This window comes from Dipodomys ordii, unplaced genomic scaffold, assembly GCF_000151885.1.
Source record: "Dipodomys ordii isolate 6190 unplaced genomic scaffold, Dord_2.0 Scaffold37, whole genome shotgun sequence".
NCBI lineage: Eukaryota > Metazoa > Chordata > Mammalia > Rodentia > Heteromyidae > Dipodomys > Dipodomys ordii.
Window position 1 is genome coordinate 10,279,490 of NW_012267253.1, and position 13,943 is coordinate 10,293,432.

Consider the following 13,943-nt stretch of genomic DNA (forward strand, 5'->3'; position numbering starts at 1 on the left):
TTCTTTAAAATTCTAATGACCATTTGATTCCAGAATATGGAAATATTTAATAGCTTATTCCTTTCATATATCCTCCTGATTAACAAATGAATATTAATTTATTTATTATTAATAGCTATTTCATATGATGCTTAATTCAGAAAATTCATCATCATTAATCTGCTGTTTGTTCACAAAGGCTTTCTGTGAATCTTTTTCACTGAAGGAAAAAAAAATCAATCTTAATAATACAAAAGGCTCTGGTGGCTCATGCCTGTAATCTTAGCAACTTAGGAGGCTGAGATCTGAGGATCACAGTTTGAAATCATGAGACTTTTATCTCCAATTAACCACAAAATGCCTAAAGTAGAGTTGTGGCTCAACTGGTAGAGTGCTAGCCTTGAGCACAAAAGCTCACAGACAGCATCTATGCCAAAGTTCAAGCCTCAGGACTGGCCAAAAGAAAAAAAAGATTTTTAAAAAGTATGATTAAATCTAAAGGCTTCGAGTTTCAGCACAGAGCACGGAGGATTAGTTCCACGTACCTGCCACACTGATTCATATAGAAGACTAAATGGAAGACCTGAGCTTAATATTCAGGGGGAAACTGGGGTCACAGATCTTGTTGAAATAGTGTGTGAAAATTAGGACCACTCTCATCCCTTGAAGATAGTTAACCAGAGTGACTAGCAGAGCATCTCCCTTTGTACCTTTGGTTTGCTGAGCTAGATAGAATATGACGGAATTTGCACAGTAATGTAAAGAAAGTATGTTGAAGGTCACCTTCACAGGGCTCAGGTGAGATTTAGTGGTATTACTATAGGGATGCCAACATCTCCAGGCCATTTTCATATTTATATAAGGCCTGTGATGAAGAGCACTAATGTGAGATCTAAATTAAGATCCAATATGGTCAGTTTTAATCAAGTCAGAAAAAAAAGAGCATACTAGCAGGAAAATCCATACATGAAAGATATATGCCAAGTAAGCCTTTGCTCTTCTTAGCTTCTGGAGGCAAATTGGCAGCATTCACCTGGTTCAAAGGCGGCTGAATGCGATGGCTTGCCCAACTCCTGCACAGTTCAGGGCAGTGCTCTGGATATGTCAAAGCAGTTCCACTGTTTGAAGATTTTTCTCCCCACTTTTCTTACATAGATCAGCATGGCACTATGATTTAACTGTCAAACTGCAATAGGAAAAGGCCAATGTTTTCTTTTATTCATCTATTTTTATGAGGTCTATTACCAACACGAGCAAAGATAAATTTATATAAAATAGTAGAAGATAGCACTTCTCTGAAGTATTGCATTCCTCTACTATATATCCTGCTCTCGTCTCTGGTTGTTATTTTATTTTCCATCTCAGTGTGAATAATGTTTTAATCCTTTGAGGCAAATCAAACCCTCCTTCCCCATTGTTTTTCTAAGGTGATACTAGTAAATATTGTTTCTGAATTGCTTTCAATGGTTTAAGAGCTATAATTTAGAAATTTTTGAATGACTCAAGGTTAATAAACTTATTACACTTACAAGGAATATCTGGTTGTGGACACAGTTAATTTTGAAATTATATGCAGCCCTACCTGACAGCCATAGCAAATCAGTTCACAGTTTAATAGTACTAGCAGTTATGAATGGGAGAGAAATGTTGTTCAGATCTAAGTTATTATTATAGAGGTTATGATTCACTTCCATTACTTCAGACTTTAATGCTCATAACACTGCATATTGGATTTTTCTTTTTGAAACAAAAAAGAAGAAAGCAACAAAGTTTAAAGTATTTTTTAAGATGTCATGGTAAGAAGTCTCAGTCAAATGGATTTCATTCTTGTTTGAGTAAATATCTGTGTCTCTCATGCAAAAGATGCAAGACATTTCAATCAGAGAAATTTTTTTCCTTGGCAAAGTTTCAGATTCTGAAAACAGCCTTTTAATAGCAGCACCCACACCCTTCTAAGTTATAGCAGCAAAGTAACAGCACTATGATGTATGACTCCCTATGGTAAAGACACTGTTGAAGCTGAACTGTAATTTGGCACACTACATTTCCATACTAATGTAATGTGACAATGTTATTATGTTCGCTATTTTTCCTGTGATCATAACTATATTCATCTTCTCCAACATGACATCAAATTAGCCAATATGGTAACATTCTATTATGGACCACCGGGTAAAAGCAGAAAAGAATTATTTGAGAACCCACTGGTTGGATCAAGAAGAAGGGATGCTCAGGCTCAAAGAGGTGATAAGTACATGCTGCATAGTAAATGTACACCCTTACATGGAGCTGGAACATAGTGACACTCCATAAACAGCTAACCCCAGAGAAGGTTCACAAACCTCAACAACATACATTAGTAGGAATTAGTGCAACATAGTATTGCCCCAACATTTCACTGGAAGGAAAGGTTCTGGTCAGCTCAGAGGCTCATGGAAATTTCCATAGGATGAAACAGTCTAAGTAGAAATGGAAAAATCAAATGATATTGCTTCAAGCAGAAATAGTAAGAAGAATGCATTCCAGGTGGATTGAAAATTCCCCAGGTGAAGAAATTAGCATATGCAAGGTTGAGGAAATTGGAGAGTGCAATATACAGAAAGCCATGAGTAGGAAAATTGGCAGTTAACATGCCATATGGACTACATTCTGCAATAGATAAGCATGGAAATGAAGGCTACAGCCTGACTCAGGAGGATTATCAGCTCCAGAGTGATGCATCTAGAGTAAGGTAGGCCATTGAGGACAAACTGGAAATCTTTTTGCAAAGTTTGCACCTTCAATCAACATTGGTTCACTGAACTATTTTTTTTAATCATCAATTATAAACATATACTGGGCTCATCAGCCAGAAACTTTAAAGAAAGAAAGGAGTATTATTTCTTGAGGAAGTAAGCACATAGTCTTATAAGAAGATATGATCAAGCAAATTAATTCTAATGTAGAACATGACAACTGATTTTTAAAAATGTAAGCAAAGTCCTATAGAAATAAGAGAAGAGAAAATATGGCTTTTAGTTGAGAGAATCTGGAGATGCTGGTGATATTTAAATCAGAGAGAACAAAACTTGTAACAGATGCACAGGAGAGACTGGAAGAAGGAAGAATAGATGGTGGGAAGGAGCCAAGACATTACTACCAGAACCAGATATAATATGATGTGAGGGTCCTAAAACTTTGGTAATGATATGGAAAGATTTGAGTACATGGTAATAGCCCCTCCCCCACACACCCATACTCACACACATACACACATATTCACACTCAAATACACACATACACCTCTCACACATCACATACACACATACAAACACAAACACTCCCACACATATGCACATATACAGGCTCTCTCTCACACACAAGAGAGAGAGAGACAAACACTCCCACACATATGCACATATACAGGCTCTCTCTCACACACAAGAGAGAGAGAGAGAGAGAGAGAGAGAGAGAGAGAGAGAGAGAGAGAGAGAGAGAGAGAACAAATTTCCAGGAAAGAAAGGACTTCTCACATGTACATATCTTCAGAAATATCCTTTGGAATCACTTTGTATAAATGCCTCTTTTTCTGAGGCATCCCTTTCAGTTCAATTAATTAGTATGATTTATCTAGGATTACATTTACAGGCTATAAAGTATTCCCATCTTCCCATTGTTAATTATATCTCCAGGCTAATATAAATAAGATTTTGTAGTTACTCTAACACACTCGTTGTAACTTATCAGACATAGGACATTTACAAATTCTATTTTGGGTAGGGATTTTGATTTTTAATGCATTCTTTTGACTACTAAAAGGATTTGTTTCTCATGATTTGCTTACTTGTTTTTGTTTGTTTCATCTAAAGTTGGAGGCTGCTGTCACATAATTTTTGGTTAAATAACTAAATCAAGGCTAAAAAGATTCATCAAGAAATGAACTTTACAACTTTGGTGTGGGGGGAGGAGGGTTGGGTGGGAGGGGTGAGGGGAGGCTGGGATGGGAAGGGGAAACAAAGGAGGAGGCTACAATGCTTGATAAGAAATATACTCATTATCTTGCCCATGTGATTGTAACCCTTCTGTACAGTATTTTACAATAAAAAAAGAAAGTACGTTTAAAAAATAAGCCTTTTTGTAGAAAAGGAGCTTGTTGAAATTCAAAGAATCACACCCATTCTATTTGCATAATTTACAGAGAAACAAAGAGGTATGGAGGCAAGACTCACTTTGGTCATGTTTCAAAGTGAGCAAAATGTGGCAAGGTACTTTAATCACCATCTTTCTACAATGTGCCAGTTTTCATGACAATACCTATTATGTCTTGTACAAATTATAATTGATACAGAATAAGATTGAGTTTTTAGTACTGATTTTATGAACATATCCTCATCACCAAAATATTTCAATATGTTAACCGTGAAACTATTTTATATTCCCAGAAAACTCAGTATGAGGTAATCATTTAATCAAAATGCACATATTCTGAGAGCTCTGCAAAGTGATTTTACTGTTGATTTGTGCAAGAGACATATCAGGACACACAGTTATTGAATGGGATCTACCTTTTTACAAGAACCTATCAAATAGCCTTGTCATTACCATCCTCACAATGATCACTGAGAAGCAGCATTCAAATAATTTTCTGCAGAAAAGACGTGGAAGCCAGCCTCACACTTAAGATTAGATCTTGATGTTCCTTTAGACTATGCCTAACACATCCATACAGAAATTAAATATTCTTCTTATTTAACTGGTATATGAGGATACACAGTTTGACAGAGCCAAACGGCAACTTATTTGTAAAACATGGAAACTAGATTAAGCATAGTTTGGCAGAGAATGTTCTTGAGCAAAATGAAAAATATTTTCATACCAAAAAAGCCCTCTCTGCTACCACATGTAGTCAATGCATCTGTCAGGATGGTATTCTGGATTAAAATGTTGCAATAATAAAAATCCTGACAGGTTTTCAGTCTTATTGTCCCGAAAAGAAGTTTACATCCTATTCTGCGGGGTAGGAGCAAGGGCAGGAAGTTCCTACTCTTAGACAACTATACCTATTGTTATTCAAGGATCTGTAATTTTTGTAAATTTCTTTGCTTTGTGTGTATGTACTGATTGAGTCTTGGCTATTCATATACTCCAAAATGATGCTATTGTTTTATAAGTGTGATTTTGTGTGCAGAAATATAGTTTTTGCAAATATATGGTTGTTGGAATATATGTTTATTGCTTCAACTTTACTATAATTCTATGAAAGAAGAATGGTAACATGGAGAATAGCTATTTCTCCTTTGATGGTGATATGGCCCTGAAAGGAGGTGGGGAGGGAAGAGATAGTAGGGGAAAAACAAAGGAGAGGGTAACGATGCTCAATAGGAAAGGTACTCATTATCTTACTCATGTAACTGTGGCTCCTCTGTTCAGTATCTTTAAAATAAAATGTATTTTAAAAATGAATTCTTCAAGTGTGTTTTTACTTTTTTCTATGTATTGGTTGCTGCACTTTTGTAACCAATAGTTTGGATAGGAAACTGGCATCAGTTTTTCCTATGATGATAGTAGAGTTGAATGGAATACGTTTTTTAATTGGAACCTATTTTCAACCTGGTGGTATGTGTACCTAGTGGCATGAAACGAATCTCTTAAGACAAAGGTCAGAAAGAAAATCTTTTGACTTTCCTTAAATCCACACTCAAGCCTTTGTTGTGAAACCCACGCCTTTAATCACTATATCTTCCATCCCTTCATCCTGTAGTAGCTCCTACAGAAGCCACACACTGTATGAGCTGGACACTTTTGTTAGGAATTCCAATGCAGTGGAAGGAAATACTTGGTAGGAAATATTCTTAGCACCTATGTGAAAGTTCAGAAGCAGAACTTTACCCTATACCAGTGAATTTTACCTCAATATTTTCTCTGCTATGATATACATTAGGCACCATGATATCTCACAATATCATAGGATTACTGTCTTTCATTGTCATGCTTATATGGTGAGACTAAAGGTGAAGATACTGGAGTGGATAAAAGAGAAGAGAGTACTTGAAGAAAAAGCTTAAACTTGTTTCTCTGAAATAAATGGGAAGGGTCATCTTAAGAGATGAAGAAAGAAGAATTCACAGAAATTACAGCCCTCAGGATAAAAAGTCTTATAAAATTAAATATTACTTAGTATAAAGCAACCTGAAGTTTCCAAAAGTAGGGTAGAATTACCATATATAAGAAATGAAAAAACATGGTTTCCAACAAGGCAACAAATATTAATAATCATTTTAAAAGCTCACGAGCAGTAGGCACCTGAAGAACCATCATTATGGTAGCACGGAGTTAATGGGAAGAGCACCAGGTGTCCAGGAGTAGAGGGAAGAGGCCATGCGTATCAGGCTGTCCTCAGACAGGTACTTACGGTCATTGCACAGTGGGCCACTGAAGGAGGTCATGCTGCAGTCACAGCTGAAGCCATCCCACTGCTGCAGGCACACGCCCTGATTGGAACATGAGTCCTCTTGGCAGGTTGTGCTGGGCCCTGGGAAGACATTCCAAATAGAAAAACAAACTTGGGTTCTTTAAAAAGTATAATCCGGAACATTTTAGACATGAGCCAGATCACACATAGTAGTTGCCAACACCTAAAATGACACGGCCAAACTAGTTTTGGAAGTTCTACTTCACACACCTGAAACTAGGAACTGAAAAGCTGGAGCATGAAGTTTTTTCTTAGATTTCAAGTGCATGGCAGTGATATAACCATAAATGAAACCATCAAATAGGAAATGTCACTCTAGAGGCTTCTAATATGATTGAGGTAGCAGGTAATCTCATTCCATCATTAATAATTCTCTACCACAGTTGGATTTTAGAAAATGAGTGGATCTTCTTAACTTCTGACCAATGAATAGAGACACCATGAGAAATGGAGATTATAACTTCATGAGATTGAGATAAAGACTGGCAAAATAATAAAAAAAAACTTATGCAAAATATCCTAGGATTTGAGAAGCTTTTCTGCATAAAACCATGGGTAGAGTTATGATTGCTAAGTGTTTTGGGTAGGTATGTTGGCAAGTATTGATTCACATGCTTTAACGATCTCATGCAATTAAACATAAAGTGAAAAACTCCATATAAATGGCATGCCCCCATTAAACACACAAGTGAAAAAAATGTGAGTCTGTTTCTAGAGGATCATAACTAGAACACTGTAAAACAAAGAACTGGAAAAGTATGATCAAAGCACTAAAGGCAATCACTAAACAAACAGAATCAAGACTGAAAGCCTTTATGCAAATGATGCCACAAAAGGAGCACAGCATTCTTGAAGAATGTTTAAGAAGAAGGGGGAAAAATCAAATCTGTACCCGAATAACAAATACTACAAAAATGCAAAACTGTAAACATGTTATTTTAAGGCTTCCACTGTGTAGTCTGGGGTTTCAGTCTTGTTTTGTACACACAGGGCTATCTACCTTGCAAGTCAGCTTTCATCAATGCAACTTTGTCAGCAAAATAAAAAAAAGCAAAATATATCAAATGTTAGTAAGCAATACTGAAATGGGGCAAAGAGAATGTTCAGAGTCAAGAGAGCATGCTGTTGCAAAAGGAGAGGAAATGCTATGCATCGCAAACAAATTAATACTAAAAGCCATAAGTCTTGAGGAAAGCCAAAAAAAATGAGAAAGCAGTAATTTATTAAAAGTTTACTGTATATATACATGTGTATATATAGTGGTTAATTGAGCCAATGACATGTAATGAAGGAAAATTAAAAGGCTTTTGTAATTGTTTCTTCCTTTGGATAGATATGAATGCTTCAATAAAGTGACCATGTAGCTTACTGGGAACACGCAGGACCATTTGTCATGGGCAGATACGATGTAGACTGTGGTCATTAGAACACTAATCATCCCTTTCTGTGATTTTGCTAGATTTACTATGTTTTCTTGCAAGCAGGTCTTAAAATTGTAATGCTAACCCATCACTTTCCAGCTGCTGGGTTTTATAGTGATCACCACACTCCCAAAACTGTATCATTTGAAGTAGCAGAAACAAATTGCAATGTAACTCCCCATGAATAATATTCCTTTAGAAAACCTCAATGAGGAGCATTCACACTTACTTTTTACCAAGTATATTCTACTTGAGGATTTGAGACTAATGTCTGCACTGCCCTAATAAACTATCCTTTGAATAATTATTAGTGAAACTCCTCTAATAATGATTTCAAAACATGTGAGAAACAGTCTACCTAAAGAGAATAAGCTAAGCATATGTTCCAGTAAATATAAAGTCATAGGCTTTCTGAAAATATAAAAACAGAGACTAGGCTAATTGGATGCCAGTCTATTGTGACAGCCATTCAGGTATTTACTTAGTGAATAAATCAAAGATATCTGTAATTAGTTTTCACGTAAGTTGATATTTCTTGCAAAATGTCAATTCAGCATCTTTCTTACATTTATATTTCTATGATAACTTCTTTCAGAAGAACTTAATTGATGTTAACCTAATTCATGTGAATTCTTACAAATTGAGAAACTCTAACAGAAGTCCTGATCAAAAATGGCTGTCATGATAGTCATCAAAACAACAATAGGGTTTTGAAAACAAGTCATGGTAGTAAAAATGTCAAGCTTCTGGATCCCCCAATGTTCTTTCCATAACATCAGAAATAGAAAATAATCAGTGTTTTTATTTTCATTCTTTAGACACATAAAATCTCTCAAAGGCAATCTTCCTTTGTGTCTTCCTTTCTGTGATGAAGAGCAAAGAGTATGGGACCCTAATGATTTTATCCATAGATTATTTGCTCTGTGGCCTGCATTAGCAGGAGCAAGAACCTAAAGGTATCTTAGAGGTAACTAAGGTATCTTAAAAGGTGGTATCTTTTCCCTTCCTTTCCATTTCTTTCCCTTCCCTTTCCTTTCCTTTCCCTTCCTTTCTTTTTTTTCCTACCCCTTCCCTTTCCTTCCCTCCTCCTCCCTTTCTCTCATCTCCATTTCCCTCCTGCTCCTCTTTCTTTTATTATTTTTCTTGCTTTTAGAAATCATCCATCCGAACACAATGCTAAACTCTAATAATAACAAACTGAAATCCCAGAAATTTATCCACCTATATTGCAAAGCTGCAACATAGAATACCTACCCAAACTCAGTGACAATATAATGACAGACTTTATTTTTAATATTGTTTTATTCTCACAACAATTTCCTTGCACTGAGGCTGCAAGGGAAGGCATGCATGTGTCTGGCAAAAAACTCACCTTAAACACTGAAAGGCATTTGTACAAGACAGAATCACGAATTTGTTTTTCCCATTAGTTACATAATGTTCATTTTATTTTATCACTGACTAAAATTGAGAACAAGCCAAAGGACATTTATATTAAAAGATTTCTAAAATGGATGTGTCTATAAAAGGAAAATAAAATAAAACTAAATCTATAATGTCTGGAAACTAAAAAAAAACCACTGGGGAAAACTGGCTAGATATTTTGGCTTGCAGATAAAGTATGGTTGAGTTTGGAGTCTCTGCTAACCACTTATTAGTGTGTTTACCCTTATGAATGTCACTTCAAATCTCTGAGGAAAAAAAAATCAGTCATCTAGAAAAAGGACAGGAATTCAAATAATCTTGAAGATTAAATAAAATAGCCTATGTAAACCTCGTCACCATTGTTGAGAAAATAGGATGAAAGGCAAACCTGCTACAATTAGGTATAAAAGGGCTTTAGACTCTTAGAAAGCAATCCTAGGGTTGAATGTTTTTGGTCCTCAAAATATGATGAAAACTCTTTAAAACTGTAGAGGAGTTACCTTGACATAAGTGAGTTTGTTTTTTTGGTTACCAGTCTATAATATTTTCTACTATTTGCCCAGGAAAAGCAGTCACTGTCATCCAAAGCAGTGATTGCCAAAGCCTGCACTCTATAGTGGCAAAATCACTAGGGAACATGTGAGCAATACACATTCTAAACTGGGTGCTGATGGCTCACATCTGAATAACTAAATAAATAGTAAAGGAAGAAAGAAATATATAAATATAATAGAAATAGATAATAGCTCTAGACTAAGTATATTGAATCAGCTGCCCCAGTTGTGATAGTTAATACTTGGGGTTTTAAAACTTCTCAAAATGATTCTCTTGTAGATTGAAATTTGAGAAACATTAATCTTGAGACTTTGACAGGGAAAGGCCTCTCCCATAGGTGAGACATATTTTATCAATAAAATCAGTTCTCCTCTACTGAAATAGTTAAAAATGGAAGGTTGAGTTGGATGTCAGTGGGTCATGACTCGAATCCTAGTTACTCAGGAGTCTGAGAACTGAGGATCGCAGTTTAAAGCCAGCTAAGAACAAGAAAGTCTATGAGCCTCTTATATTGAATGAGCTGCTCAGAAAAAGTGGAAAGTGGTGCTGTAGTCAAGTGGTAGAGTGCTAGCCTTGAGCACACAGAGGCTGAGTAACAGTACCTGGCCCTGAGTTCAATCTTCAGAACTGGCAAAAATAAATAAAATAAAAAGAAAGGTCGAAGGTAGATCAAGAACTTTTTGCATACCAGGAGTTTAGAGATTTGTGAATCTTATTGAGTAAAAATGATAGAAAATCTTGACAAGCTATTTGGAGATGTCAGACACAAGCTGTTTTTATTAACACAGAATTGAGGAGATTTTTAATATGATTAGGATTAAAATTCAATAGGACAACTGTCTTTAGAGAGATTATTTATTGGGTATACACAATGTTATTTCTAATCATAAAATATGAGAGTATGATATGTACTTATAAGATTATTCCTAAGAGCCATTCAATGAGCTAAAAGTTGTTGACTTTCATATTGGAATGAAAGATTCAGGGAAAGGTGAGTTCACCATGATAGGATTGTGGTAAGAATCTAAGAGTAAAGAGGTAATAAATAGGGGGTAGAATCTCTAAAGATGGGTTATTTAAGTCTTCCTAGTTGAGGTCTGAAAGGACCATGCTATAATCTTTTGTGTGAGTTCAAATGTTCAGATAGAAATTAAATGATATGCTAGAATGTGTGTAATTAAGAACCCTAATCAAATGATGCCCAACAAGAGTTTGGAAATCTATGTCAAGAATTACTACTGGAAATACTAGTAACTATAAAGTAATATTATTAATAAGGAATTCATCAAAGCCTTAATAACTTTATCCTTTTGTATTTTTCCACACAGTTGGAATATCATCTGACTTTTCAGAAAAACATGCTTCAGTCAGAAAGAAATGTATTTTCAAATTTTAAAAATTTCCAGGTTAGGTAATTGCTAAATATTAATGTCATTATTTTGGCTAGGAAGGAATGGTTCTTAATAATAAGGGGTAAAAATTCACATTTGGTCCTTCTTTTCTTTCATATGATTTTTTTTTATGATTCTACAAAATGGAACAAACTATGACGGACATTAAAAGAGAAGCCCAGACATACCCAGAGCCACACACTTCATGATAATGTGATTAAATCACACTTCCAGAGGGAGAAGTGGCCCAAATAATCTGAGGCATTGAAGTGAAAATTAGCTAAAATGAAGGTAGCAATAAAAAAAATGACCCCTGACAATCTCAGTCTGAGAAAAGACACAAAAGAATGGAAGACACTTAATTGCATTTTTGAAATATAGAATATTAGCCATGGGTGATACTAGAAACCCATTTTTCCTATACAGAAAATATACTGCATACACTCTCCCTGCCTGTAATTTACATCTCTAACCCTGTATACTTGAGAATCAGAGATCAGAAGACTATAGATCTGGGCAAGCCTACACAAAATGTTGAGACCCTATTTCAAAGAATAAACAGGTGTAGTGGCCCACACCTTCAATCCCAGGTATGAGGGAAGTATGCAGAGAAGGATCATTGTTTGTAGCTTGTCCAAATGTGAGTTACTACTGTCAAAATGTTTTTAAGAAAGGGTTGTGTTTTGTGTGTGTGTGTGTGTGTGTGTGTGTGTGTGTGTGTGTGTGTTTATGGTCATGCTTGTAATCCTGGCTACTCAGGATACTGAGATCTCAGGACTGTAGTTCAAAACCAACACCAACCTGGGCAGCAATATTAGTGAGACTCTTATCTCTAATTAACCACCAAAAAGCCAGAAATGGAATTGTGGCTCAAGTGGTAGAGTACTAATGTTGAGCAAAAATGCTCAAGGACAATGCCCAGCCCCTCTCCCCTATGTACACACATATACACAAACACACACATACAATAGAAATAAGAAGATCTACAATGATAGCTCTCCTTTTACACTGGATATTAGTGCAGGCTTAAAAGTAGTCCAGAAAACAAGATTTAGGAAATGGAAAATTTAAACCTTAAGTTAAAAATTCTATGCCCTCTATGCCTGTTTGACTAGTTTACAGATTTGTCTTTCCCTGCTGGCTGGTGAGGTTCAATCTTATTTTAGATGGAATTACAACTGTTTGGGAGCGTGCTAGCAGAGATCTGTACCTTCACATCCTCTCTCAATCTGTCCATTGCAGAAAAGGGCATCGGAGATGAGATCCGGAAGGCGTCCATTTAAATCTACAGATGCCAGGCATCCCTGAAAACCTTCCTTGGCATGAACAAGTTTTGGCAGGGATTTGTATGTCTCTTTGGCCACTCCTCCTATGTACAGGTCACCTGTGGGAAGAGCAAAGTCTTGGTCACAAAAGCAACAAGTCATTCTCTATAAGTACACAATAGGATAAAGCAATGCAGTGGCTGCATAAAACAGATTAATAAAAAAATAAATGTACCACTTCCTCTGTTCCTAAAAGTACAAAAGAATAAAATGGTTGAATAATATACAAGGATTAACTGGTAGTTCCGGAAGGTACTTTGAAAAGAACGTCAACATTTGGTGTTCACACCATCAGGTGTGAGCAAGTGGAAAGAGCGCAGGCCATGGGGCTGTACCCCATCACTGAACCTCAAACCCTTGTTAGGTACTAGCTCTGTGTCCATGAGCAGGCTCTGTGATAATTAATGCTCCTCATTTTCTAAATGAGAGTGGCAAAACCTGTTGAGTAGGGTATCTGTGAGGGTTAAATTAATTAGCAAACAGGAAGCATCCACCAGAGGGAAAATGTATAGTAGGCATTCAATCAATACACATGCTTGTTAAACGGGCTTTCTGCCTAGAGAGCTCTGGGTCTCTCAGTTAACCAGCACAAGTTCCCTCCAATGGCTACAGCTACCTTATTTATAGTCAATGTTTATGTCTATCTTGTTCACAAACTGATCCATAGTAATGTGAATGTTATTTAATATTATGTAGGTCTTCAGGTTTGTGATCCTTTTGTATGTTAAAAATACCACTTTCGACTACACCGAGATGTGTTAACAAGTTATTGATTTATTGTCTCATTTTCATTGCAGCTTCTAATGGAATATTTTGCTCAGCTTTTTATTTTTATTTTTTTGTCAGTCATGGGGATTGAACTCTGGGCTTGGGCACTATCCCTCAGCTCTTCAGCTCAAGTGCTCTACCACTTGAGTCACAGCGCCACTTCCGGTATTCTGGTGGCTTATTGGAGATAAGAGTCTCACCCACTTTCTTGCCCAGGCTGGCTTTGAACCATGATCCTCAGATCTCAGCCTCCTGAGTAGCTAGGATTACAGGCGTGAGCCACCAGTGACCGGCTTTGCTCAGCTTTGTCCCCAGGTTTTGGATTCTCCAACTTTACTTCAAAAGAGAGGATACAGTTAGGGCATTGGGGGCTTGTGCCTGAAAGTCTAACTATTCAAGATGCTGAGATCTGAGGATCGAAGTTTGAAGACAGCCCAGATAAAAAATCAAGACACTCTTATCTCCAATAACACAGCAAAACTCCGGAAGTGGAGCTGTCAAGTTGTAGAACATTAGTAAAAAAAGTTGGTGCAAATAAACCTGGGAGGACAGCATGCAAGCTCTGAGTTCAAGGCCCAATAGCAGCATTGAGAGAGAGAGAGAGAGAGAGAGAGAGAGAGAGAGAGAG

At 36.5% G+C, this 13,943-nt stretch overlaps 1 protein-coding gene across 4 annotated transcripts in view; it reads right to left on the reverse strand.

Annotated features, from left to right (window-relative positions):
• The window catches only part of Nrxn1 (neurexin 1), a 1,024,002-nt gene that overhangs the window by 505,500 nt on the left and 504,559 nt on the right, over window positions 1-13,943 (reverse strand). For all 4 annotated transcript variants that reach the window (XM_013018013.1, XM_013018015.1, XM_013018014.1 and 1 more), the window contains 2 exons: window positions 12,433-12,606; window positions 6,371-6,490 (listed from right to left, as the gene is read on the reverse strand). In XM_013018013.1, the coding sequence (XP_012873467.1) occupies window positions 6,371-6,490; window positions 12,433-12,606 (294 nt within the window). The remainder of the gene's footprint in view (window positions 1-6,370; window positions 6,491-12,432; window positions 12,607-13,943) is intronic.